This window comes from Thermobia domestica, chromosome 9 (genome assembly GCF_964235325.1).
Source record: "Thermobia domestica chromosome 9, izTheDome1.hap1.1, whole genome shotgun sequence".
Taxonomy (NCBI): Eukaryota; Metazoa; Arthropoda; class Insecta; order Zygentoma; family Lepismatidae; genus Thermobia; species Thermobia domestica.
Window position 1 is genome coordinate 130,774,558 of NC_137462.1, and position 25,474 is coordinate 130,800,031.

General features: G+C 35.1%; 1 protein-coding gene across 1 annotated transcript; it reads left to right on the forward strand.

The window, feature by feature from the left end:
• The first annotated feature begins 994 nt into the window (after positions 1 to 994).
• Positions 995 to 22,135, forward strand: LOC145695024 (uncharacterized). Its single transcript, XM_081771853.1, has 3 exons — positions 995 to 1,152; positions 19,180 to 19,796; positions 21,881 to 22,135. The coding sequence occupies exons 1-2, from the start codon at positions 1,141 to 1,143 to the stop codon at positions 19,753 to 19,755; spliced, it is 588 nt and encodes a 195-aa protein (XP_081627979.1). The 5' UTR covers positions 995 to 1,140; the 3' UTR covers positions 19,756 to 19,796; positions 21,881 to 22,135.
• The last annotated feature ends 3,339 nt before the right edge of the window (positions 22,136 to 25,474 follow it).

Sequence of the window (25,474 nt, forward strand, 5' to 3'; positions counted from 1 at the left end):
CTCCCTTTAAATAAAAAGCATGCTAATGAATGCCTAAAGGGTATTAGCTAGAAGAAATAAGTACCTAAGTATTTCTTCCTGTAACGCATCCCAAGGCTATGAGTGAAATACAAACTAATAATCTCCTCTACTACACATAAGTAATACAATATAACTTTTTCTCTGCGAATTCCTATGAATGGAAAATCACCAGAACACGATACTAAAAGAGAAAAAAAGGAAATAATTTTGTGAACTTTGCATTTGCTTTTCTTTTTTTAAAACTTTCCTTTTTTTCATATTATTATTACATATGTATCTCTCTGCCATTAAAGTACACGCGCTGACTACTAAATACGTAATGCAAAGGAGTGAGTTAACAAAAATATTTTTCATATGACTTGCTCTGGTTGTCAACGGAAGGAAGGGCAAAATAAAAAAAGTGACTTTCCACTTCTTCAGTTCTTGTCCCCAGGGTTAGAAAACTCCCATCATCCGTCCACTTGATAGAAATATGTGACCAGATTTTTTTTTTTTTTTGTATGATTTTGAAGGAACAAACTAAACAAAGAAATTAAAGTCAAAGTTCTCAAAATAATTACTTTGTCAACAGCATTGTTGACATAACAAAAGTTCGGTTGGTAACACCGTATACATTAAGAAATTATTATAACAAAGATAGAATCTCTTGTATATATAGGCATACACAAAACAGAAAAAAAAATGTGTATTGAAAAGTTATAGCTGGGAATTTGCCTTCTGGCTATGACGTAACAAGCTACGCAATAATGGTAAAAGTTTCGTACTCTTGTCGGGACGGTCAGACCGGAAATCAATCTGCGCATCCAAGGAAGACGGAAGGAAAGAACTATTTTTTTTTCACTTATAACATGTCCCTCCTCTTTCCTCCTCCCCTTTACCTCATGCATTTTGGTCCAACAGTATCTGTTCCCGAGTTATACATTCTCTCCCTCTTTGATACCTGTTACTTGGTTCTCAAACGTATAGAGGCGGTAAAAGCCGGGGCGTGGTGCGGTGAAAGTTGAGATGCAGTACTTGAGAATATATTAAGCGGGACACCAAAGTACGGATATTCATTCGTTTGGGAACCTTCCCCCACAGAAGAGCTCAGCTCGGAAGCACAACCTAAGCAACAGCAACATGAAGCTCTTGGTAAGTGGAAGAAAAACTTCAAGAAAAATACATCACTTAAGTGTACATAATTCGTACGGTACTTAAACACACCAGAATACAGTGTGCAACATCGTCCATTCTGAAATAGTGACTTCTGTTACATTGCGAGTGACTTTACCAGCAACAAATTTCGGTTTCGCAAAGTTCACAAGTTCATGGTGAAGTTTTAAAATATTTATAGTACCTATTACGGACAATACTACAAAATTGCTTGGAAGTGTGCGTTGTTGTAGAAAAAAAAATAGTTTGATGATTATACATTATATTTATTAAGTTACTTACTTTGTTATAGCCCGTCTACATTGGCTTTATGTCTGAAAGTCTGAAGTAACTGTAATTTATAAGCTAAGGCAATATTTTCCAAGTATCTATTTACAATAGTTTGTCTGGAATAAACCATCTTTTGTACTTGACAAGCTAATAGTTTGTTATAGTATTTTAACTGTAATTTCAAATTGTGCCAGCGATTAAATAACCGTTGTTGAACTCCAGAACATTACAATCCCGATTGAAATTCTATTTAAAAGATACAGGTTTATAAGCTGCCTTTTAAACATAAAAACAAACCCATACTTTTTATATAAAAATAATCCCATTTTGCTCAGACTAGAGCTTGAAGATTGTTACATTGTTCAAAGTATCTGCAAGGGACAATCTTTAATTAATATTGTGGTTTCCAAGCTCTACATCATTAATAGTTAAAGGACTTCTTCAAAACACACATTTCTATAGCTCAAAATAATCATAAAAATGTAAATTTTAAACTAGAAAATAGAAACCAGCATATTTCTAAGAAATGTTAAAACGCTATGTAATTTAATGTATGTAGCCATATATGTCTGGTTTTCTATAGATTCAATTTGCAGTACAGATTTCTTTTTTTCATTTTATTAATGCTGAAGTAGGTTCTCTCAGCATTTAACGAATTATCGCTCGATTTAATATGTCACGAACAAAGCACTTTGTAAAATGATTCAAAAAGGAACTTTTCATTGTTGTCTCATTCTTGTTTATGAAGTATTTTATCAGCTTAAACGAAATTTCAAGATGCAAGAAAGAGGTTTAGTAACGGAGTATGACTGCAGATGCGAAAATTTTCTAGTTTGATTCCTGAACTAATAAACCTCTCGGCATGTGAATAACACCAAAGTTTCTAGAAATTATCCCATTTTTCTCATCCTATTATTATTATTATTATTATTATTATTATTATTATTATTATTATTATTATTATTATTATTATTATTATTATTTAGCTTGAAGAGCCACTGACTAAAGGGTTCATTCCTTACCAAAATTTAAGCACAGCAGTGCAACGTATCGACTTGCAAATAGACATTATAAGTACTATGCGGATTGAAAATGAAATGAAATCTTTGAGTTTTACGTCCCACGGTTATGCCGGTTAGGCTAAAGGAGACGGTGATGATGATTGATGAATGAAATGGTGGAATGAAGAAAGTGGGAGGAAACGGGAGAACTCCGAGAAAACCCACGCACGCGGTGTTTGTCCACCACAAAGTTCACTTGGCGGGGGCTGGGATCGAACCCGGGACCCCCACTATGCGGATTATCGCAAATTAAATTTCAAAATTTGCGTATCGTTAACGCAAACCGTTACAGAAAGTGCCCTTAAGCACTGCATATTAGTTAGTAGCGACTGTTAATAGTTAAAAATGATAATAATGCTAACAAATTTATCGCTACCAACTAAGGGAAGAAAGATGCTATCAAGAATTAATACATTAGGATAGCTTTCTTAGCTTGTAGAGCTAAAATTTTACCCAAGTAATTTCCCTCAACAGCCGTCACTGAAATCAGCTTGCATGGAAACGTTTGTATAAAAACATCATGCATAACATATTATGTTCACTTTATTTTTACCCTTATAAAGAGATTATTAGCAGCCAGTGGCATGTTTAGGATTTTGTTTCGCTAGGGAGGCTATGCACAACACGTGAATAAACACTTGTATTTTCCCCTTTGGGTGCCGATAAATATTAATGAAGTTGTGCGTATTATAAATTCACTTCGCGGGGGCTTGAGCCCGATAGCCCTATAAATATGCCACTGTTAATAGCTATAGCAAAAATGCTTCACTTTGGTTGGTTAATTAGAAATTTTAATGTCCATTTTCAAAAGCACAGGTGCTGTACGATACAGATCTTTCTGTTTGAACCACGAAACGGAACCATTGCGCAAGATTTGTATCCTACACAATTTGCCTTAACGAGTATCGAACCAGTATTCACACATGTTAACCACTCGGCCGCGAAGATAAAATTATTTATTGAGTTGTACAACATTAATTTAAAGCTCGAAACAAATCTACTAAAATAATAATAATAATAATAATAATAATAATAATAATAATAATAATAATAATAATAATAATACAATATTCTAATTTCTTTGCATTGAAATATTTCGACACTTAAGGTGATTTAACCATGACGAATGCAAAATAATAGTGTTCCTCACTGCCAATAGCAAATCTGAAGAAGAAAGCGTACAAGACTATTCCTCCCAAAACGAGTGTCTGGTCGGTTTAGCTCCTGGGTGAACATGGTAGTTGTAGGAAGAAAAGAAAAAAACACGATTAAGGTGGGGCCACCCTGTCCTACTGGTTTACGAATAAACATATCAATTCATACTTAATTAACGTAAATATACACTGTCAGGGTTGGTAGATGGCGGTAATGTTAGTCTCGTGGCCATATTAATCAATCAAACAAGTTAGTCCCTTGTATTATAGATTTTCAAGTCAATTCCACGTGTTATACTTGAATAATATTGCAAAAATCAATAAATAGACTACTTTAGTAATTTATTAAAAATTGGTTGAAGTAAACAAATTTAGTTTTCGTTTCGGGAGGTGTTCAGCAATATTAGGTGCGTTCAATTGAACTGAATTATATTATTCGTTATGTTATAAAATGTTAGGTTAAAAAAACACTATATGCACCATTAGAAAGAAAATGTGTTAAAAGCACTCTATATTTTACTTAGATATCACTTATTTCCAAGCAAATCATTTTATACAACCCGATATGTTCTAATGATTGATATAACTTATATCTTAAGATTGCACAATATTTAAGTTAAAATAGAGTTCAAGACTTAACAATAATTTGGCGCTATTTGTGATATATACTTCAGGATCAGTTTCATCTTAGTGGCTACTGTGGTTATCTACACACAGCACCAACGTTTACAAAAAGCTTTTGAATTCTCTTAAAAGTTGCACATGGGGATTTATATCATTTTGTGTAGCACAATGAGATATATAGGTTGATGTATCTCTTATTAGTAACAATTTTCGTTAAATGATAATGATATATTAGAACTTTTGTAAACTTACAATGCCAACACTATACATGTTCCTAAACTTTGCTAGGAATATTTTGAAAATTTGAGGTAAAAGATGTTAGTCTATAGATGAATCTATATTTAATGTCCCACGATTATGCAAAAGAGGCTACGGAAGACGGTGATGTTGATGATAAATGAAATGGTAAAATGAAGAAAGTGGAAGGAAACGGGAGAAGACCAACAAGACTCACGCACACTGTGTTTCTCCACCACAAACTAGACTTGGTGCAACCTGCAACATGGGATCGACCAGGGACCTCAGGCACCAGAGATAATCGCGGGGACCACTGAGTACCGCAGGCTCACCAAGAGTCATATTGAATTTGTATGTTTCTATTGCAGCATTTAGTAAAAAAAGATTCTTTATTTCATTATCAATATATGTAACAGTCTCCGAGCTACGAACTCCTTAACAAGCTAATTTTTTATCAAGCCTGTTTGTTGCGTAATCATTTATATTCATTTTAGCGTTGTATTTGACAGATTAGTATTTTGAATCCTGAGAGCTATACTAACCCGCTAGTCAGAATAGAGCTGCGGGTAGTCTATTAAACAAGAATTATATCGACAATTTATTCTCATAGAATTACGAGAACCGACCTTTGATTGTCCGTGTCTTGGAATCAAATGGAGAGATGACCTCCATAAAGTTGATTTATAGCTTTTGACTCTACATCCTGGCCAAAATTAATGAAGATTTTGTATCTTCCGGATATAAAGTAAATAAATACAGGAGTTTAGGTAAACCAAGCTCCTTTAAAAGAAAAAAAAATGAGTGCATTGCATGTGAAAACTAGTGTCTAATAGTTTATTGTAGATCTCTTGCTTAGTTCGTATGTGATTGGTGCAGTAGGTCCCGCGTTCGAGATTCGGTACATAAGCATCAAACACAGTAGAGTGTTTTACTCCCTCTTTAAAACGTTGATTTCATCTCGTCCTATACCCCCTCTGCTGACAAAGGACATAAGTATAAATCAAGTCTACCTAACTGATAATTGCATAATGCCGTTAATTGGTTGCACGAAACGTCCGCTTTATTCGAGATATATTTACAACGAGTTTGAGTTGAATTTATCACAAAAAAGTAATTATATTATACCTTTAAAATGAAACGAAATATTTATTTTTATGAGTTGAATAATGCAAAATAACATTTTTTAATATCTAACTGTGGTTAAAGAAATTCTTAAATTGTAAATGATTTTTTTTTTCGATTTTACGTCTCACGTTCCCATCCCCTGGAAGGTAAAGGAAATAGATGATTAACGAAAGTGAATGGTTATGACTGGGGTGGATCTAAAACGTAAAACTTGGGAGCCGCCAGAACCCAGACTACGACAGGTATATCTTGAGTTTACTATAAACTTTCAAAAGTAAATAAATATTTTTGTTATTCATAAGCCCCTCAGGCCCCGGGCTAGATCTGGGACTGGAGTTAAGTTGAATTGATTTTCAATTTAACGTCCGTTCAGCAGCGAGGCTATATTAGACGTGGACCTACTGATTAACGTGGAATCAGAAACACATGAGCTCCCGCCGGAAATCGAACTCGGGTCTCCCACGCATAAGGTGCGTACGCAAACCGCTTAGCCACGATATGAAAAAAATTGAAGGTAGTTGGGAAAACCTACTGACGAAAATATTGTTCAAAGTAAGCTCATATGCCCTGGAATCGAGCTAGCCAGGCACGTACGCAGGAATTTATTTCGTGGGGGGAGGGTATTGGTGGAACCAAAGCTTTTTGGGTTGTTCAAATTCAATATAAGGATAAATAATATTTTTTAAAAATTAAAAAATCACTCCTAAAATTACAGAAAAGACGGGATTTCGCAAGATGGATCTGGACCTCAGGAACCATTCCTTGTGTACATCCCTTGAGCTAAAGATCTTTACGTTACCAGAGACTAGCGCTCTACTAGTAAGCCGCCGCATCTTATTAGTTAGTTGTAAATGTCGCCATATCACAAGGCAATACTCGACTCGATTTATACAGTATCTCCATATATACATGCACATCTACTATTCATATTCGTTATTGCATTCATATTCGTTATTTTCTTAAAAAATAAAATTGAATTGCCAACTTGTAAATATGTGTGATAATAAAAAATACGTGAGATCAAAATCTGAATTGTTCAAAGTCGTTTTATGCACAATATTGCCGCAGTTTCTTCACTGGTACGATTTCTCAAGTGGGACCCGATGTATTGATCATAAGTCACAAAAAAACATATAAGCTTAAATGCCAAAGGGTGTAGTAATATGTTAAACAGGGCTAGAAATTTTGTTGAAATGAAATGAAATGAAATATTTAATTTGACGTCCCACGAGTATGCATCGAGACTAAGAGAAATGTAACAAATGGTGGAATGAAGGAAGTGGGAGGAAACCGGATAACCCCAAGAAAACCCATGCTCACGGTGTTTGTCCACCACAAAACTTATTTAGCACAATCTTGGATCAAACCAGGGACCCCACACAGAAAGGCAAAGGCTCTACCACGAGGCACCGAGGCCTCATTTTGTTGAAATAAACTTTTTTTTTTTTTAAATGGATCCCCTAAAAATTCTTTCAAATAAAATGAATTGGACAACTTCATGAGAAAATGTTTGTCTGTTTAAAGTTTAGCGCCTATTTTCAGCCCAGGCTATATGCGACGTGAACTTACAGTTTTTAAGGGGAAATTTCAATTACCAAAATGTGCTCAAATTCCAATGCTTTCCCACCAGTAATGGAACCCAAGACCACATGCATCAAAGTCACATGTATAAGTTACTTCACCAGTAGGTAGGGTATATGGAAAACTAAAAGAGTAGATTTCAGAATCATTAACAAAATGTACCGCGTATTTATTTATTTTTTTTAAAAAAAATATGACACTTACTTGACGTTTAAAAAAATCTCTGTAGTTTTATCGCCAAAGAAATTACATTAAATAAAAATGAATCCGGTTTGGCTGCTTATAATTTTTATTTCAAACTAAAATATCAAATTATTTTACTTTAAGGCCATGAACATATGGACTTTCAAAGAGAGGTAGGTGGTCAGTCTGGAAAAAAAAGAAGAAGAAGAGAGAAAGAAAAGAAAAGAAAAAAGACGAAACTGTAAATCATGTTCAACCATTTTTGCCCTTTCTCTCTCAGTGGTAGGAAAGTTACCTAGAGGTACAGTCTTTCATACAGAAGCTTGATTTATCTCCAAGAAGAACATAGGGGAATAATCATGGGCGACGTTGTTGAACGGATATTGGGAAAAGAGCGAGGAAAAGGCTTTTTAAAAGATAATCTAATTTTTATAATTTAGTTGAGTAAAAGTGACCACTCCCTTGTGTTTTAAAAGCCGTATCCGCACAACTGAGCCATATTCTCACTTTCGTTTGAAATAAAACTTCTCTAATGCAAAGAAGGGAGGTATGATGGTTCAGTATTAGAGCGTTCATGTCTGCTGCTAGAGGTCTCTGGTTCAATCCTATGACAGGTAAATTTATAATGGTTAACATTGTGTCCGTAGATTTACTGGAGTTCTCCTTATTTTCTCACACATTGTCATTCCACCAATTCCTTAGTAATAATTCATTTTTGTTAATCGTCCAGGACTTAAAGTAGAAAATTAATTTGTTAAAAGCTGAAGAGAGGGCAGAAAAAACGGCACTTTACTTTTTCGTCTGAAATAAAGTCCTGTAGCCTAATGTCAAGAGACTTTTTCCAAATGGAAATTAAACTTGGCTTTACGTACGTACAAGATAATATTTCTAATGTCAAAAAGTAATGAGATAGAAATAAAATGTAAATATAATTTAACGTCCCAAAGAGAATAGCGAATATTTAACCTTTATATTCATTTGTATGAAAACAAGCCAAGTAGAGATTGATACCTGCTGAGCTGGATGCATCGCTTCAATTCTAAGATTAAGTGGATGAACGTACTGAAAAGCAGAAAATAGACGGAAATTTTAATTAAAACCGTTTTCAAAGAAACCTAAAACGTGATTTCCACGTAATTATTTCTTATACACTAGTAAGTGTGCTGTGCACGTTATTGACTTTCGAAAGTTTTTTTTTCTTTATCAGTGTACTAACAATAAGTACTTCATTTTTTAATGTTCTTTACACAGCAAATGTTAGTTTAAATATGTTTATTGTTAGATTAATTATTTTTAAGATCCTGAGGGAATTTCGAGGGTTGGGGAAAGGGAAGGATGTTGGAAAATGTTAAGTTTCATTTGCAAATTACGCCGAAATGAAACAGGGAGGAAAAAGTCCGAAATGCTGAAATAATGTATTAGGATTTGTTGTGTTTGATTTATTGTTGGATCGTAAGCTGTCTCTACAGGGACTCAACTTATATTCTTTGAGAGGTGTAACGTACTTCAGTGGCGGATTTAATACTATGTAGAATGCCATGAAATGACAAGGGACAAATTAAAAAGAAGAAGCAGTGTGACGTGTACGTTTACTGAAGAAATTTGTTTGTATGGCGTGAGATTTTTTAAAGTTAATATTGAACCGAAGTAGTAGTAGATTGCTATACCATTTGGGTTTTTAGTAGAGAGATTGGAGTAGAGATGGAAATATATTCTTAGGACGCTTAATTGATTGTAGAAAACTGCTCTTAGCTATCTATGTGTTATCGTTTTTGCTCTATAGTGATCAATATTAACATTATAAATTGTCGGTTTTTTTTTTGTTTTTTTTTAAATCGCTTTCGGTGATTGCATCACCTCCACAATCAAACTCGATTCTTGACGACTTTCGACCTTCTAACTCCTGGTTAAAATTGATTTGATCCATCAATATATTCTTGAGAACTTTTATCTCCCGTACGGCCGAACGGACACATGGACATCAATGATGCTGTTTTGGGGTGATAGATGAAAGAAGCGCTTATACACTGCCACTTGATTTCTATTTCTCACATATTTAGAGACCTTAGTCAAACACTTGTCTTCTTGACCACAAAAAAATCAAAATGCATTGTTCTATTGCAAGAATATAACATTGAAAGAGCAAGAGAACGTCGTCCGTGTAATGTAGGCATAATTCCTTCCTTTTTGTACATCTTGTGTATCCCTAATCAAATTTCTCAATTTATTGTTTTGTTTTGTTCCGATGCTCAGTTCCATGGTAGCAGTACCGAATACTTGTACCCTATCCCTTCTGTATTGGTTATCTTATCTCTTGTTTACTGCCTTAGTGGTCTTGTCTAGCCAAAGTAGCTAAATGAGCTAGAGCCCAAGGGCTCATCGGGGGGTGAAGGGGCCATGATATTTGATAACGAAACGGTCATTAGTCTCAATACCTGCTCCAAATTTACACAGAAATCTGGACGTTTAATATCAGGATCTGTATAGAATGTCCATTTTTTTTTTTTTTTTTTTTTTTTGCCAGTGGGTATGCACTGGGAATCCACACAATCCACTTGTGTCCCACAATGGGATTTCCCGTGGGTATTTCTCGTCACTTTGCAGGATTCATCACATGACTTCCTTTGATGTCCACATTGTCCCGTAAAAGACACATCCTGTACAAGAAAAATCCTGTAATATTTTCATTATCCTTAAAATTTCTACTACACCCGGGATAGAAGTAAGACCTATGAGACGTCCCAAGTACACCTTGCGGTCATGTGTTATGTGGACACTACACCACAATGGTTCTCTTAATAAAAATTTCACAGAGCAGAATAATTTTAGTGAATTATATATACCGGTATACCTTTGCAGTATAATGTAGTTGCTTAGAAATGTCTTTAGGCTATCGAAAACAATGATGTCGGCTACTTTGTACGTTGAGACTTCATAATTCATTTCTTCCTCTCCAAAGCAAGTTTGGAAGTAACTTTATATATATATATATAGACCAACATAACGTAAACAATTGCCTTCAATATAAGCTATACATGTAAATAAAACATAATATAACAAAAAGCTCTACAGCTGTTCGTGTCAATAACATTTATACAAAAAAAAAAAAAAAAAAAAAAAGTCGGTTACACGGACAGATGGTGTGTTGGTTCTTTAACCATTACAACCACGTTGGGAGCTAAGGGCTATCATTTAGTCTGCTATGCCTGTCACGTTCTAGCTGTTTGTCAGCCTAATCGTGCGCCATTGTCCGTGACGAAGAAGATTTACGATTCTGCATATATAATGGAATCTGGGTGCATAGGTGTATGCACCTCTTCAACAACAGGTTATGGCATTTTGATGATTCGACAACACTTCACTCAACATTGCAAGAGCCAATTGCTGTTTTTTTAAACAGCATAGAGAAGCAATTAACAGATTGTTTCTGTTTCATGTATGATGTGTACGATGAATTATTGATGGTTTCAGAAATTCATACGATATTATTTATTAATTTTCTGATGACAGGTTTTATAGTGTGATTTGAATATGTGGTGTTCGTAGCTCAGATCCTAATTGGCCTAGACACAGAAACAAAACGTGATATACTCAGAGAGGAACTAAAATTCAGAAAATGTACGCAATTCAATGAAGCGCCGTTCATGCAGCGAGGTGGGGTGGAAAGTGTCCTCCAAGCCGGGTTTTTATCTTGTCCTGGTCCGCTGTGTGTAAATTAACCATTTCTGATCTAAGTTATTCGTCAGTTACAACTTTTTCAATTTGTGATATCAGAAAATGCCTTTGAACTCGCAGCAACGATACAGAAAAAACAGTAAGAGTCAAAGAGAAAAAGGAGCGAGGTGAAAGAGAAGTGTTAGTAGAATATGTGTAGTTATAGATTCACGACTGGTCTCTCAATTCTACCATGAAACGTTCTTGTTTGCTTATCACAATGCTTAGTGTGATTCTTGTACTTCTTTATATCTTTCATTGACAATAGTAGAAGCAAGCGATGACTTCAGAGAGCACAGAGTTGCAAATGATCGTGCAAGCGATTCCATAGTGTTATTATGACTGGAACACTCGCTGTGCAAGAATCTCCCCCGTGTCACCATGACATAGAGCACTCTCTGTGCAAGAGTCTCCCCGTATTATTATGATTAGAGCACTCTCTGTGCAAGTGTTTCCCCGTATGATTATGACTAGAGCACTCGTTGTGGAAGGAACTTCATGTCATCTCATGTCATTGACTAGAGCACTCGTTGTGCAAGAATCTCCTCCTGTGTCATTTGCTGTGCACAGTATTCCTTCATGTCATTATACCTATAGAACTCCATGTGTAATGGATTCACCTGTATCATTATGGTTCAAACATCGCTGAGAAAGGAATTATCTTCTATATTGATATGGCTAGAGAATCAAAGTAGAGTCAGAACATCAGTACCTAACTTACACGTATTAGATTTTCATGTTGAAGGAAGGAATAGGCAACAGAAAATGTCACTCGCTTTCATGAAAACTTAGTATGCAGTCATTTAGTCAGGGTCGGGGTCATGCAGTCATTTAGTTTAAGAAATCTAATTTCTGTTACTAGATTTCCTTACATAGGACATTTCTAATATTCGTGCAACATAGCCTAAGTTATTCGAAAAATATTCTAATAATTTACCTAAACTTATCGTAAGGTAGTAGAAAATATAGCGATAATTACGTGCAAGTGGAAATTTCTATGATTTCCAATTTGAAGTAGAGAGGGCAGAAAAGTTGTTCTTTTACCGAATATACGACACATTTCATGCAAAATTCGTAGGATAATTAACAACTTATTAAAAATAAGGTAGAGTATAACAAAGTAAGGCAATATATAGAGAAATAATGAGTATGTATATTCTGCAAATTTGTGTATATTAGATAACACGAAATGTCACAAAATATATAACAGTTGTCTTACTACAAAATACCGTACGTTTCAGGCATCATATCGGCCGATCAGTCTGACGAATGCTTTTAGTAAAACATTCGAACGTATCCTTATGAAGCGTCTGCAGCCATACATTGCAGAAAGAGCAATTATTCCGCCTACTCAAGCTGGTTTCCGACCTTCCTTTGGCATTAATGATCAATTAGTGAAACTCTCCTCCCTACTGGTCAATCATTTTAACAAACGCCTCCCGTCAGTCCTAGTATCACTTGATATCGAAAAGGCTTTCGACACTGTTTGGCACGCTGGACTAATTTACAAACTTACCTCCCTTCTGCCGTTTCCCTACGTGCGGATAATAGCTCAGTTTCTCCACCATAGACTGGCATATATCCAGATTAATAATACAAAATCTCCAACCTTCATACTTCGTGCTGGCGTTCCCCAAGGTTCCGTGCTCTCACCTCTCTTATATTTACTCTATGTCGCTGATATGCCTCAACCTCCGCCTCCAGTTCATATGCTCCAATTTGCCGATGATACTGCGTATCTCGCACTTGGGTCTTCCGTTGACCAAATTAATCACATCCTTCAACGTGCACTGGATAACCTTGTTGCCTGGAGCCTCAAATGGAAGCTTAAACTAAATCCAACGAAAACGCAGATGACCTTATTTGGCCTCAAAAGGAATAAGTTCTGCCCTACTCGCAATCCTGAGCGCCTCACGATTACCCTCTTAGATTCTCATCTTCCGGTCCACGATACCTTAACATACCTTGGTGTCACATTCGATAAACACCTTACATGGAACGCCCACCTTCGTACTTTGGAAGCCAACATTCGCCGTCGCATTAATCTCCTTCGACATCTCAAAGGCACTACGTGGGGTCTAAATGCTAAATTACTTCTATACACCTATAAGGTCTTCGTCCGACCGGCACTGACACACGGCCATCTTGCCTGGCTATCAGCGACTACCAACTTTTATGCACGCCTTCAAATCCTTGAACGCCGTGCACTCCGCATAGCATATTCTCTACCGCAGCACACACCTACGGCCGAGGTCTACCGACGCACCACTATGCCTACACTTCTTCCTCATCTCCGACGCCTTCGCAGCCGCTACATCTTTCAGCGCATTTCCAATGCCCATCCTATACTAAACAAACTCTTGGACCAAACACCTACGGAACCCAGATACGCATACCCGCCTCTCGATCATCTACTGGCCATTTATGAACAAGACCATTCGCCTGAGGCGCACAACCCACTTCGCCGTATCTATCAGCACTACGGCCACATCCACAATCCATGATCCCGCACATGGGTATCTCTACAGTTTAGCTTCCACCGTCTGAACACGACCACATTCTCAATCTATGCGCCACTCCCTGCTCATCCCTAATCGAATTACTGCTATGCCTCCTTATTAGATGACATATTTGCGTCCTAATCTTGCATAACAGCCTGAGAACCTTCTCCTTCAACATCGTCCAACATTTTCTTCTATCACTGGCCATAGAGACGGCATAACCGTCTGCGGCCCGCCCATCCACGGATGGGAATGAAAGCCTTGTGAAAAAAAAAAAAAGGACATTATATACGTTTACGTTATTTTCCATCACATGTCTTTCACAAGTTCTACTTTGCTTTTACCCTTAAAACCCACACAGAAGTTGTTACACCAGACCTTCTCAACTGGCCTAGTGATAACATTCAGGTCTGCTAAGCAAATATGCGAGTACATAGAACTAATTTTCCTAGAACGTACACAGCGTACATATCGCTCTGGATTAATTTGGGAATGATGCACAAGTTATGGGGTAAGATACTCAAAAATAAACCTCTATCCATTAATACAAGCTGATCTCCTCCCCCCCCCCAAAAAAAAGAGCTTCCACATGATTATGTGAAATGGATGTTCATTATTACCTAAAAGAATATTTGTACCTAAAAGAATGTAAAACTCCAATTGACTAACTAAATTATATCATAAATATAATTGAAAAATCCTGGGGAAGATTCTGTCATGGAAGTGGAAATTTAACAAGACAAAACAAGATGGTTGAACTTGACATAATATATACGATTCAAAGTGTATTGCGTATCTTATCATTCAATAATTGCATTTAGTTTTTACGGGATTTTGAGTATTCTATAATGTGATTACAATCTAGTAGACTGCATTTTATTGTAGATTTTGATGGGTAACAGTAAAATTTTGAAATAAAAAGTATTCTAATATTTACTGTAAAATCTTGCGAGCTAGTGGCGTGCCCCCCCCCCCCCCCCCGCCTCGGTTGAACTAACGTTAATAGATGACAATGGACAATAGTTTGCTTTTGTTCTACATTTTTATAGTAAGCTTACTCAGAATTTTTTTAAAGATATGTCTCCAAAACTAAATTAAGCAAGTCCTCTCTACGTCATTCGGGAAAACACCAATAAACCTACGTCTGCTGGGAAAAATCGTTAGAAAAACATAAAACTTTTCTGTACGAGCAGTTATCGTTTTACCTATCTACATGGATTTCAATGTTTATATCAGAGAACTCTGTACAGGAAATTATAAACTAAAAGGGGCGAGAAAATTAAGCAAACCTTACTTCAATAATAAAGTGTAATTGTATGGAATTTATAGAAACATCCTTCACTGATCATTGTACACCAACACCATATATACATATTTTCATTTCTATCAAACTTTAAATAGGTTAAATGAACCAAAATAATGTTTCTTTTAAGGTTTTAGAGCAGTCCTTGTAATTAACAGTAAAATATTGGTAGAAGTGATTAAATGATAACTGAAACCATTATATTTCTGCCATCTATGTTTATTTTACTAAATAAAATGATACTGAAAGTAATGAATTTAATAATAGATTAAATATGTTTTCCTAACCATCTCTGAATGGTATGAGTATTCTTCAGTGTTCTTAAATACATTCCATTTTTTAATCAACTTAAGTTAATTGCCTTCTACATTTATTAGTTTGATGAAGTTTAGAAATTACTTATAACATTCAGCGTAAAGAATATAAGTAAAGTTTCGTGAATTTTATTTCAATACTTAAGTAACTTTAAAAAAAAATGTCACGAACAAGAAAGTCAATTATAAAACATTGTAAATTGGCACCACCCAAGGCAAAGCAAAAAAGTCATTACACATAAATAAGATTGGTTGAAATGAAAGAGAAAATAAACTGAAATAATATATGAGGAAATTGAAGGAAAAGAAAGAAAGAAAGCTTTAAAGTGAAAGTGGGTAAAAGTGGTCTAAGAAAGACGTCAGGAAGGAAGGAACAGAGAAAAGGAGGTGGAGGTTGTCGGGAGTACAGAGTGACCTGTCTCAATTACCGGTTGCAAACGTCCGAAAGGCAGTACTAGGCTGTATAACATGAATACCAACATGACCATTGCTTGCTTGCTTCCGGCAGATGGTGTGCTATAGCAATCTCAATTTCTCCATGTCTACAACAGGAAGAAAAACTCTCTTCTCTTCTTTATGCATAATGTATGGTGCACCACGTTCTCCTCGTTCAATTAAGCGGTCATCATAATGGCCTATTATTTTATGAACTACAATGAAGTTATATTAACTCGTACCAAATAGTTAGTATGCCTGCTTTGGTGTCCTGAGTTCGATTCCCAGTAAGGACAATTTTCTATATTAATCTAGCATGGAGAAACAACTAAGAGAAAACTATGAATAAAGGCAATGAAGGACATGAAACTGTCATCACATTTCACTCAATAAAAAGACGTCTGGACGGCCATAGGCGTTTTAAAATCGGATGTGAACCCAAGTCATTTTCTGGGAAAAAGACTAAACGTTGTGAGCATGTATTCAGGATTGTTATTTCAAAGCGATAAAATTGAATTTCACTATAAAACATCATGGGAAACATTTTGTCAATAATTTATTCTAATTACATTCATTTCAAAGGAGAATTCAAGGCCAATCAATGTATTATTGTGTTGTTGGTTTTCATTTTATCTTAAATCAGAAATATATGTGGCCAATTTCAAATAGACTACACTAAAGTTTCTCAACCTATACTACGCGTACCACTGGTGGTATGTAAGCCTCTTTTGGTGGTATATACGACTTATGGCGGTAATGCTTTGGTGTTACGCCAGTGTAAAGCATTGAGAACCCCTGAATCATTGCTAGTGTAAAACGTTACATCATACAAATGCTTTCAAGTATTTACAAATTGAAAAAGTTTACGGTCATGTTATGTTTAAGTATTTTATGGGGACTTCTGCTTTTGCCGCATCAATATCAAAGTAGAATCTTATTGCCTCCATCGTGTACCAAAACTAGTTAGCCAGTGCTAGAAATCTAATCGCGTTGCCTCGGATACAAATCCGAGTAGTAGTTTGGATCTCAATTGAAACAGTCCCGTCTCATATACCCTCGGAGCTAAAAGGGACGTTAAATTTCAATCATATAAAAGGAAAATCGTAAACAGGAGAAACAGTGAAGATATAAATTGAAAATTTTGTAGAATACAATTTTAGCTTAACGTCCCACGGTTGTACCTGGACGCTAAGGGAGACGGATGATGAATGCAAGTAAATGATAATGATAGTATTGGTGGAACGAAAATGTGAGAGGAAATAGGAGAACGCAGAAAAAAAATCACGAATTCCATGTTGTCCATAATAAGCTTACATCTGACAGGGACTACGGATGAAATCAGGGTAAACCTTCACAACACAGCTCTACTCATAGAATTTGGCATTGTGATTAGGGTGATATTTACTGCATCACTTAGTTTTCTTGATCATACGTACCATACATAATATTTTTACGTAAACTGGCATTAGCCTATGATTTTTTATAATGTTACGAAGCTATGGGTTATGATGCGAGCTAAGGTGTTTATCAATGTAATAATGCATTTTACTGGAACATGTGTCACTCGAGATCAACATGTATCTGAGAACATACCAGCAACTGTAAAGGAAAAAATAACTTCATTCATGCAGGCAAATGTATCATATGATACATATCAGTGCGTCAAAAATTACATTTGATATAACGTGTATTGTATTTCGAGGTGGTTACAATACCTAAGCAAATTTAGTGTACATAAGAACCATTACTTATACATTTACAGCTTCAACTTTACTTTTACAAATGTATGTGGGAATTTCTTTTTGTGCTGCAGGGAACTACTTTTATTTTCTCCCATTAACAAATCAATTGTTATACGTATTTAAAAGATTTATGTTCAAACATTTGTCGGAGTTTTTTCTCACGCAAGTAAAAACATTAGTCGAAAGTTAAACGTATGAAAGTTATCTATATATATACATAGTACTCATAACTTACCTATTTCTCCAACAATATTGTGTGTCGTGTGAAGAGAGTGGAGTTCACACATGATTTTTTTTTTTTTTTTTTTTTTTAAGTTTCACTTTCATGCTAATGTTTGCTTTAAAATCAGTATGTCTGAAACACTTTGTTATACATATAGAATGTTTTACAGTTTTTGTTTGGTTCGTTTTTTTGAAACTTAGTTCTTCATATTGACTGTTTAAATCTGATATCAATTATTGACTCATTTCCGTTGCTATAAAAAAAGCAGGGGTGCCCACAAAGGGGGGCTATGACGCAAACTGCGTCATTGAAATATTTGGGGGGGGTAAAAATCTATATAAATATTTGAGGGCGTGTAAAAATTAATCGAAAAGATTTTTTTTCATGGAAGAACACCTACGGATAGACAATTAAGGGGGGGTGCGTCATGGATATGAAGGGGTGGGCACCACTGAAAAAAGAAGTATATATCAAATTAAATATCTGCCCATTATACATGTATTATTAAGTCTTTAATATTGTTCAGTTCTGCATTTGATCACGATTGCGGATTTGCTTAATTACGGTCGTCAATGTAATGATTAGCTCTAAATGATCAAAAAGGTTAATACATGTGTTTTGTAGGCATTGCCAGCCACTTACAGTGGAATAAGTAGGTGTCGATATGTAGATTATTGATTGCTTGATTGATCTATTATCTATGTATTTACCGTATTAACAAAATAGGTGACTAGTTAAAGCTAAAAGAAACATTGTTTGCTAAAAAAAAATAGGAACAAATCATGAAATGGAATGTTATAGAATTCACCTAAATCCTGTATAAGATGTATAATCCCTACATTCATCTAAGAGGTATGAGAAAAAGCCTACAAAAGAGAAAAAAAACTCATTTAAGTAGGCATTTGTAGTAAATCTCCCTACTTATCTGTGCCAAACATAGGTAGTGGGCTTTCACTTAATATCCAACTACAATGTATAAAAATCGAATATATCCCTACATCTCCACTCCTGATGAAGGGCATAAAAATCCTCGCTAGGGGGTTGACCTTTAGCTGGTAAAAATAAATAACTAAAATAAAATAAAATGTAGGCATAAAGTACTAATCCAAGATCTATTTGCAATGCGGGAACGCTAACTATTGGCCTACACTTACTAAACTGATCTAAGATGATTCCCTAATGGAGAATATGTTCTGCAAATGGCATTTGAATGTATTAGTGGTTTTATCCGAAAGTAATCCGAATCTTTTTTGAATATGCTTTAAAAATATCTCCTCGAATTACTAATTCCATTCACTATTCCTGTAATATTAGAAAATACAGATAGAAATATAGAACTTGCAAATCCAGTGACTATATTAGCCTAGGATATTTTTTTTTTTATCATACGATTGGAAATAATAATGAAAATCTAAGAAATGCTGAAAATGTTATATTGATGTTTGAAATAATTGTATAAGGAAAGTAATGGCATGGTTTTATTAAAAAGAATTCAGTAACAAAGTATGGAGATTGTATATTTGATATCTTTCTTTCTAGTTTCTCATCCTTGCTCTGGCGGTCTACGTCACAGCCAAAGATGACGCAGCAATAGAAGTGGAGGAAGTCGAACTAGAGAAGCTGGAAGATGAGGGGAAAGAGAAAACTGTGGAGAAGCGCGGTGCCATTGGTTTAGGATATGGTGGCTTTGGAGGCTATGGTTTAGGTTATGGTTATGGTGGTATTGGTGGTTATGGGGCTATAGCAGCGCCATTAGTTTCCCAAACCATCACCGTAGCTAAGCCTGTAGCCGTGCCCGTTGTTAAACCAGTAGGCGTGCCAGTGCCTCATCCAGTTGCAGTACCAGTCTCGCATCCAGTTCCTGTTCCAGTCCCCCAGCCTGTTGCTGTACCCATCCCCAAAGCTGTGCCTTATCCAGTTCTCAAGACTGTTCCAGTCCCAATTGAAAAGCCAGTTCCATACCCTGTGATCAAACACGTTCCATACCCAGTTGAAAAGCCTGTTCCCGTTAAGGTTATCAAGCATGTACCTGTACCAGTTCCCAAACCATACCCCGTACACATCCCAGTCTACAAAACTATAGTCAAAACCATCAAGCACCACCACGGATGGTAAAAGTATGCTTTCAGAAAGCATCGTCTTTAAATGACTGCCAGGTAATTATTCATCTCTATTAAATTTCCTTAAGTTTAATAAGAGCCGATAGTTACATCATAATAATAAGTTATTAAGAATTCAAAATAGCAGCAATGGTTGCATGGTTATTAATTTTCAAGTAAGCGTCACTACGCAATACACTAAGTTTCACTAACGAACTACAGCATTAACATAGCTTTTAATATCTAATAGTAAAATAAAAAATAATGATCTATAACAAAAAAGCCAATCAATTAAACTCATTAGACTAATTATGCAGTAATAAAATTATAGAGTAGCATTAAATTGCAAAAAGAAAACAAAGCAGTTGTAGCAAGAATTGTTAATGCAGTTTTATGTCATAACAAATAGCCTGCTGATATAATGATTTAATGTTTTACAGAATAGGAACTAATTAAATAGAATCTGTTTCCGTTATTAAACCAATTTGAAATACATCAACTATTTCCACACTATGCAGTAGTTTAATATGCTTATTATAATTAATGGGTAAGTAATTGTAAAATATGTAGACATGTAACTCGTGAGTTTCAGTTTTAGCAACGAAATCTTTTAAGTTTTACGTTCCACGGTTATGCCGGATAGGTTGAAGAGACGGTGATGATGAGAAATGGTAGAATGAAGAAAGGAGGAGGCAGCGGAACGAAAAAACCCCGAGAAATCCCACACATACGATGTTTGTCCAGTTTTAGCAATGAATATTAGCGTGGCCAGGTTTTTTAAAAATAGTTTCGTTTTTCTACTCAATTGACACACTAATGTAGTCATCACTTTAATCCATCAAATACAAATTTGATGCTGAAAGAGATAAACTCCAGTTAATCCTCAACTAAAACAGTCATTAAGTTTTCATTGCTATAATTGACCTTAATCTATTTAATAACACCTTAATCGATTTAATAACCACATACGGAGGCGTTGTTAGTCTCTTTAATAGTATACACTTACATTCGGCAGTCGACCTTAGTCGATTTTAATGTTTTACACTTAAAATCAATAAGTTGATTTAATAATTTACACTTAAAATCGGTAGTAGTCAACCCTAGTTGATTTAATTGTTTATATCTACACATAAAATCCTCAATCGATCTTAGCTGATTTAATAATATACACTAAAAATCATTAGTCAACCATAGTCGATTTAATAATTTATACTTAAAATCAGTAGTCAACTTTAGTATATGTAATTTTACATCTTACCCACTCTGCTCTTTAAGGTGCAATTAGATATTTTGAAAATACAATCAGGAAATAAATTATTGGCTCTAATTTAGAAAACGACTGGGATTTAAAAGCCCTTCGTACTTTATAGTTGTATTTGTTCAAGAATTATGTAAGTAAAATTTAAGAATAGTAATTATGCAGTCAAATCTGGATAAGTGGGATTGAAGGGACTGCCAATTTAATCCAATTTATAGACGTATCTCACGTATCGAGTTTCTTACTTAGTGGGTTGAAAAATCGCTGTCTCATTTACAATGTTGGAAGACGAGATTTCTAGTAATAGAGGCTTCTCAGTTACCCTGGTTTCACTGTATTACTTGAAGTCGTTGTACGTCAAAATGTATTATTTACTGCTAGTCAATTCAAAAGTCATGCCAATGATCTTATCAAAAAAAAAGTGCGTAACTGCAGTACATGAAACATAAATTAAGAAAGTTGAAAGATTTCTATTGAAATATTTACCTTGGATGTCTTTATCGGTAAATCAATGTTCATGATACTCATGACATGGTAATAAACTATTTTTTAAGTATAAATGTTACTTTCTTGTCCAAAGTCCTTTCTTTTTATTTCATAGTAAATACTACCAAGCTACGGTTACCAATTTTAATTTTGAATTTTTATATTTATATTAAAACAGAAAGGCAAATTGATTATATATTTTTAATTGAAATTATAGAATAAAAACACACTCGTTCCCCACAGAACAGAAATACAGTATCCTATTTTGACATTAAAAGATAATTACTTATGATTGTAAAGCCAAGGTAACTCTAGTTTTCTAAATATTACCATACATTTGTATTGCACATTTTCTACTATGTAATTTACAAGATGTTTTGTTTTGTTTCTTCTCCAGTATTTTTTTGCACCTCAAGCAGGAGAATAACGGAGCTCGTTGCGCTGTTGTGCTGTGTATAGTTCGTGTTCTCCGCGAGATGTCTCTGCGAGACACTGAAGATACGATCACCAACCAGTCCTAAGGACATACACCATCTCTTTTCGTTAGCACAATTTTTGTTATTTGTAATTTACACGCAAGTTGAAATAGTTGTTCTTTGAACTGTTTTCTAATAAATGTATATATTTTGTAATAAATATTTTATAAACAAAATATACAATATTTTTATTTATTCAAAATACAAGTATTACCAAATATACTGAAGTGTAATAGAAATAGCCAGGCCAATACAACCTTGTAGGTACGCCATTAGAAATCTAATTTAATGACCAGCATCAATATATATTTTTGCCCATACTTTCCATTGGTTCAAATTTACGTATAGACCTAGGTCAGTACACTGTGAGAGAAACTTAGAAATGAAGCACATCAAACAAAATACTGGAAAAACTTAACGAACACAAAGGCAAACATAGTCAATCTCACTACTTAGTTATTCACTCTAACACTGCACATATTTCGAATGCAGAAAATAAGCATAATTTTCCTAATGTAGAGTAATTAATCATTAATTTTAATGTACTACAATTAATTCCAATTCATCGGAAAGAGTGCTCATTACACTGTCGAAGCAAGTAATTATTGTTATCAGCGTTCATTATATCCAGTCAATTAACAACAATATGTTGGGAAAATAAAGAACATTACACTAGTGTTTAATAAGATAACACATCCGTATATAAAGGAAATTCCTTTCTTTATGTTACATCTCAAAATCTATGAGTTTGTCTTTCGAACTTGACAGTGCCCGATATCCCGGAAGATTTAATAAGTTCTCATGTTTACAAAGTCAAACCAGATAAGAACCAGACACTGCAATTGTTCTATCATCCCTCTCAGCTAACATCTACACTGCAGAAATTTTCTGACAGGTGTATTGTTCTCCGTCTTCCTATTTATTATATATGAGATGTATTACCTCCTCAGAATACTTTCCTGGATTACTTACTATGTCAGGACCGCATTAGTATTCTGTCTCATAAGGACCTCCTCTCTGTATTTTACTATCCGATATAGACAAAGTATTTATAGTGTGAAGCATAATGAGCTAATTTATGAACACCATCTCTTCCAACTGCAATCCCTATATTCTCCTAATTTATTACTTCTTGCCTAACAGAATTACCTATAATTTCAATAATGACAATCTAACCTATTTTAAAGGAGCTCCCCAAGGTTTAGCATTATCTCCACCATTGTACATAAAATATGTTAATGACAAACAGTGATGCCATACGGATTTTTGCAGATGATATAGCTCTCCTAACCTCTAACCAGTGGAAATCCGACTGAAGTAATCATTACTAACTTACAACGTGCAATAGATTTACCATCTACGTGGTGTAATTGTTGGAAAATAGTCGTAAAATACAAAGCCTTAGTTAACCCACCACCGAAGACATAAAGTCGATTAAAGTCTATTTAAAGTAAGTCCAAACACTAATGTAAAATATTAAGAGTAGTATCTGATTCGAACCTTAACGGGAGCCCGCAACTTCAAAATGTTGTGTTAGAGAAAGAAATAAAGAACACGACAAATCTTTTGTAGCATGTAGTTAGAACTATTTCGGATATTGAATACGATACTCTCATTAAACCTGATGTTCTGTATGGTTGCGAAACATGGTCGCTTACTCGGAAGGAAGAACACAGATGGAAAGTATTTGAGAACAAGATCCTGGGATGAATATTTGGACCTAAGAGAAACGGGAATGGGGAATGGCGGAAACTTCATAACGAGGAACTGCATAATTTATACGGTTTACCCAACATTGTTAGGGTCATCAAGTCTAGGAGGCTCATGTGGGCAGGTCATGTAGTCAGGATGGAAGAAAATAGGAACGTTTTCAAAGTCTTAACTGGAAGACCAACCGGAAAACTACCATGAGGTAAATCTAGGCGCAGAAGCGAGGTTAATATTAAGATGGATATCGTAGAAATGGGAATACAAAATAGAAACTGGATCCAATTGACTAAATGAGGTTAGAAGTCAGTGGAGAGCTTTTGTGAACGCAGCATTGAATCTCCGGGTTTCATAGGCCATAGAGTTAGTTAGTTAAGGTTTGACCTTACATGTGGTCATACGCTTGGGTCAGTACTGTCTATTACTTTTTAAAGCAGGCAACAAATATCAATGTCACGTTCTGTGACTAACCTACTGTATTAAATTCCCTAACAAAACCTCCTTCCAACTGAGGCACAAACTCTGTATGCTCCCATCAACTTTCCACCTACTATAGAGTAACATGTAACATCACGAGCTCGGTATGTTGGCTAAATGAAGTCGAAGAAACATCACATTCTGTTTCCACAGTGGACATGGAGAGTATAGTCTCAGTAGTATAATAATACTTCATATCATTACAATTCTTTATAACAACTCATTACAATTTATAATCTCACACATAATGGTCATCTCGATCAACCCATTTCATCATCTACACACCCTTCAGGCTTCAGTTTATCCGTCAATGTTTAATCTTTATTTTCTACACACTCTTCAGTCTTTAGTTTATTAATTAATCTTTCGTGTTTTTAAAACCTTCACGTCGTTCGGTCATCAATTTATCCATTGGTGTTTCATTTATCATCTGCACATCCTTCAGTCTTCAATTTAATCTTTCATGTTTGTCATCTACACTTCCTTCAGTCTTCAATTTACCTTTCATTTTGTTATCTACATACACTTCAGTTTTCACTTTATTCGTTTCTCTTACATGTTTACTCTCTACACACTCTCCGTCTTCAACTTATTGTTAGTCTTCCACGGTTAAGATCTAGATATACTTCAGTCTTCAATTTATTCGTTTATCTTTCATGCTTATCATCTATATACCCTTCAGTCTTTATTTATCCGTTTCTCTTTTATGTTTATCATACCCCATGCCTTCACTCTTTAATTGATCTGATACTTTGTGCATTGAACAGTTCCACTTAGTTGGTTTATTGTATCTTTCTCATTCAGGACTCTAACAAACCTTTGTGTATCATGCACTAAAAATACAGTGATAACGATTTACATGCACAGTAAACGCATGATTCAATAATTTATTTTAGAGAAAAAGTCGGCGAGAAATATATAAAGGATTATATTTTTTTTAAAAAAAAGTAAAAATTGACAAAGACAATAACAAATAAAATGTTAAAATTATACATGAAAAATTATTTATAAAACGTTTTTATACATTGATAGAATTATTTCTGGATTGCGCGCACTTGCTTCTTTGATAGCATATAATGAAATCTTATATCTACTGCCTCGAGTCAACTTTTTTATTCTTGCGTTCACCTCTGGTGCCTGGGGTCCTTGGTTCAATCCCAGTTCGCGCCAAGTGAACTTTGTGGTAGGCAAAACCGTGTGCGTGGGTTTTCTCGGGCTTCTTACGTTCATTCCCCCACTTCATTCATTTCTCTTCATCAGCGTCTCCTTTAGCCTAGCCGGCATAATCATGGGACGTAAAACTGAAAGATTTCATTTATTTTTTTACTTTC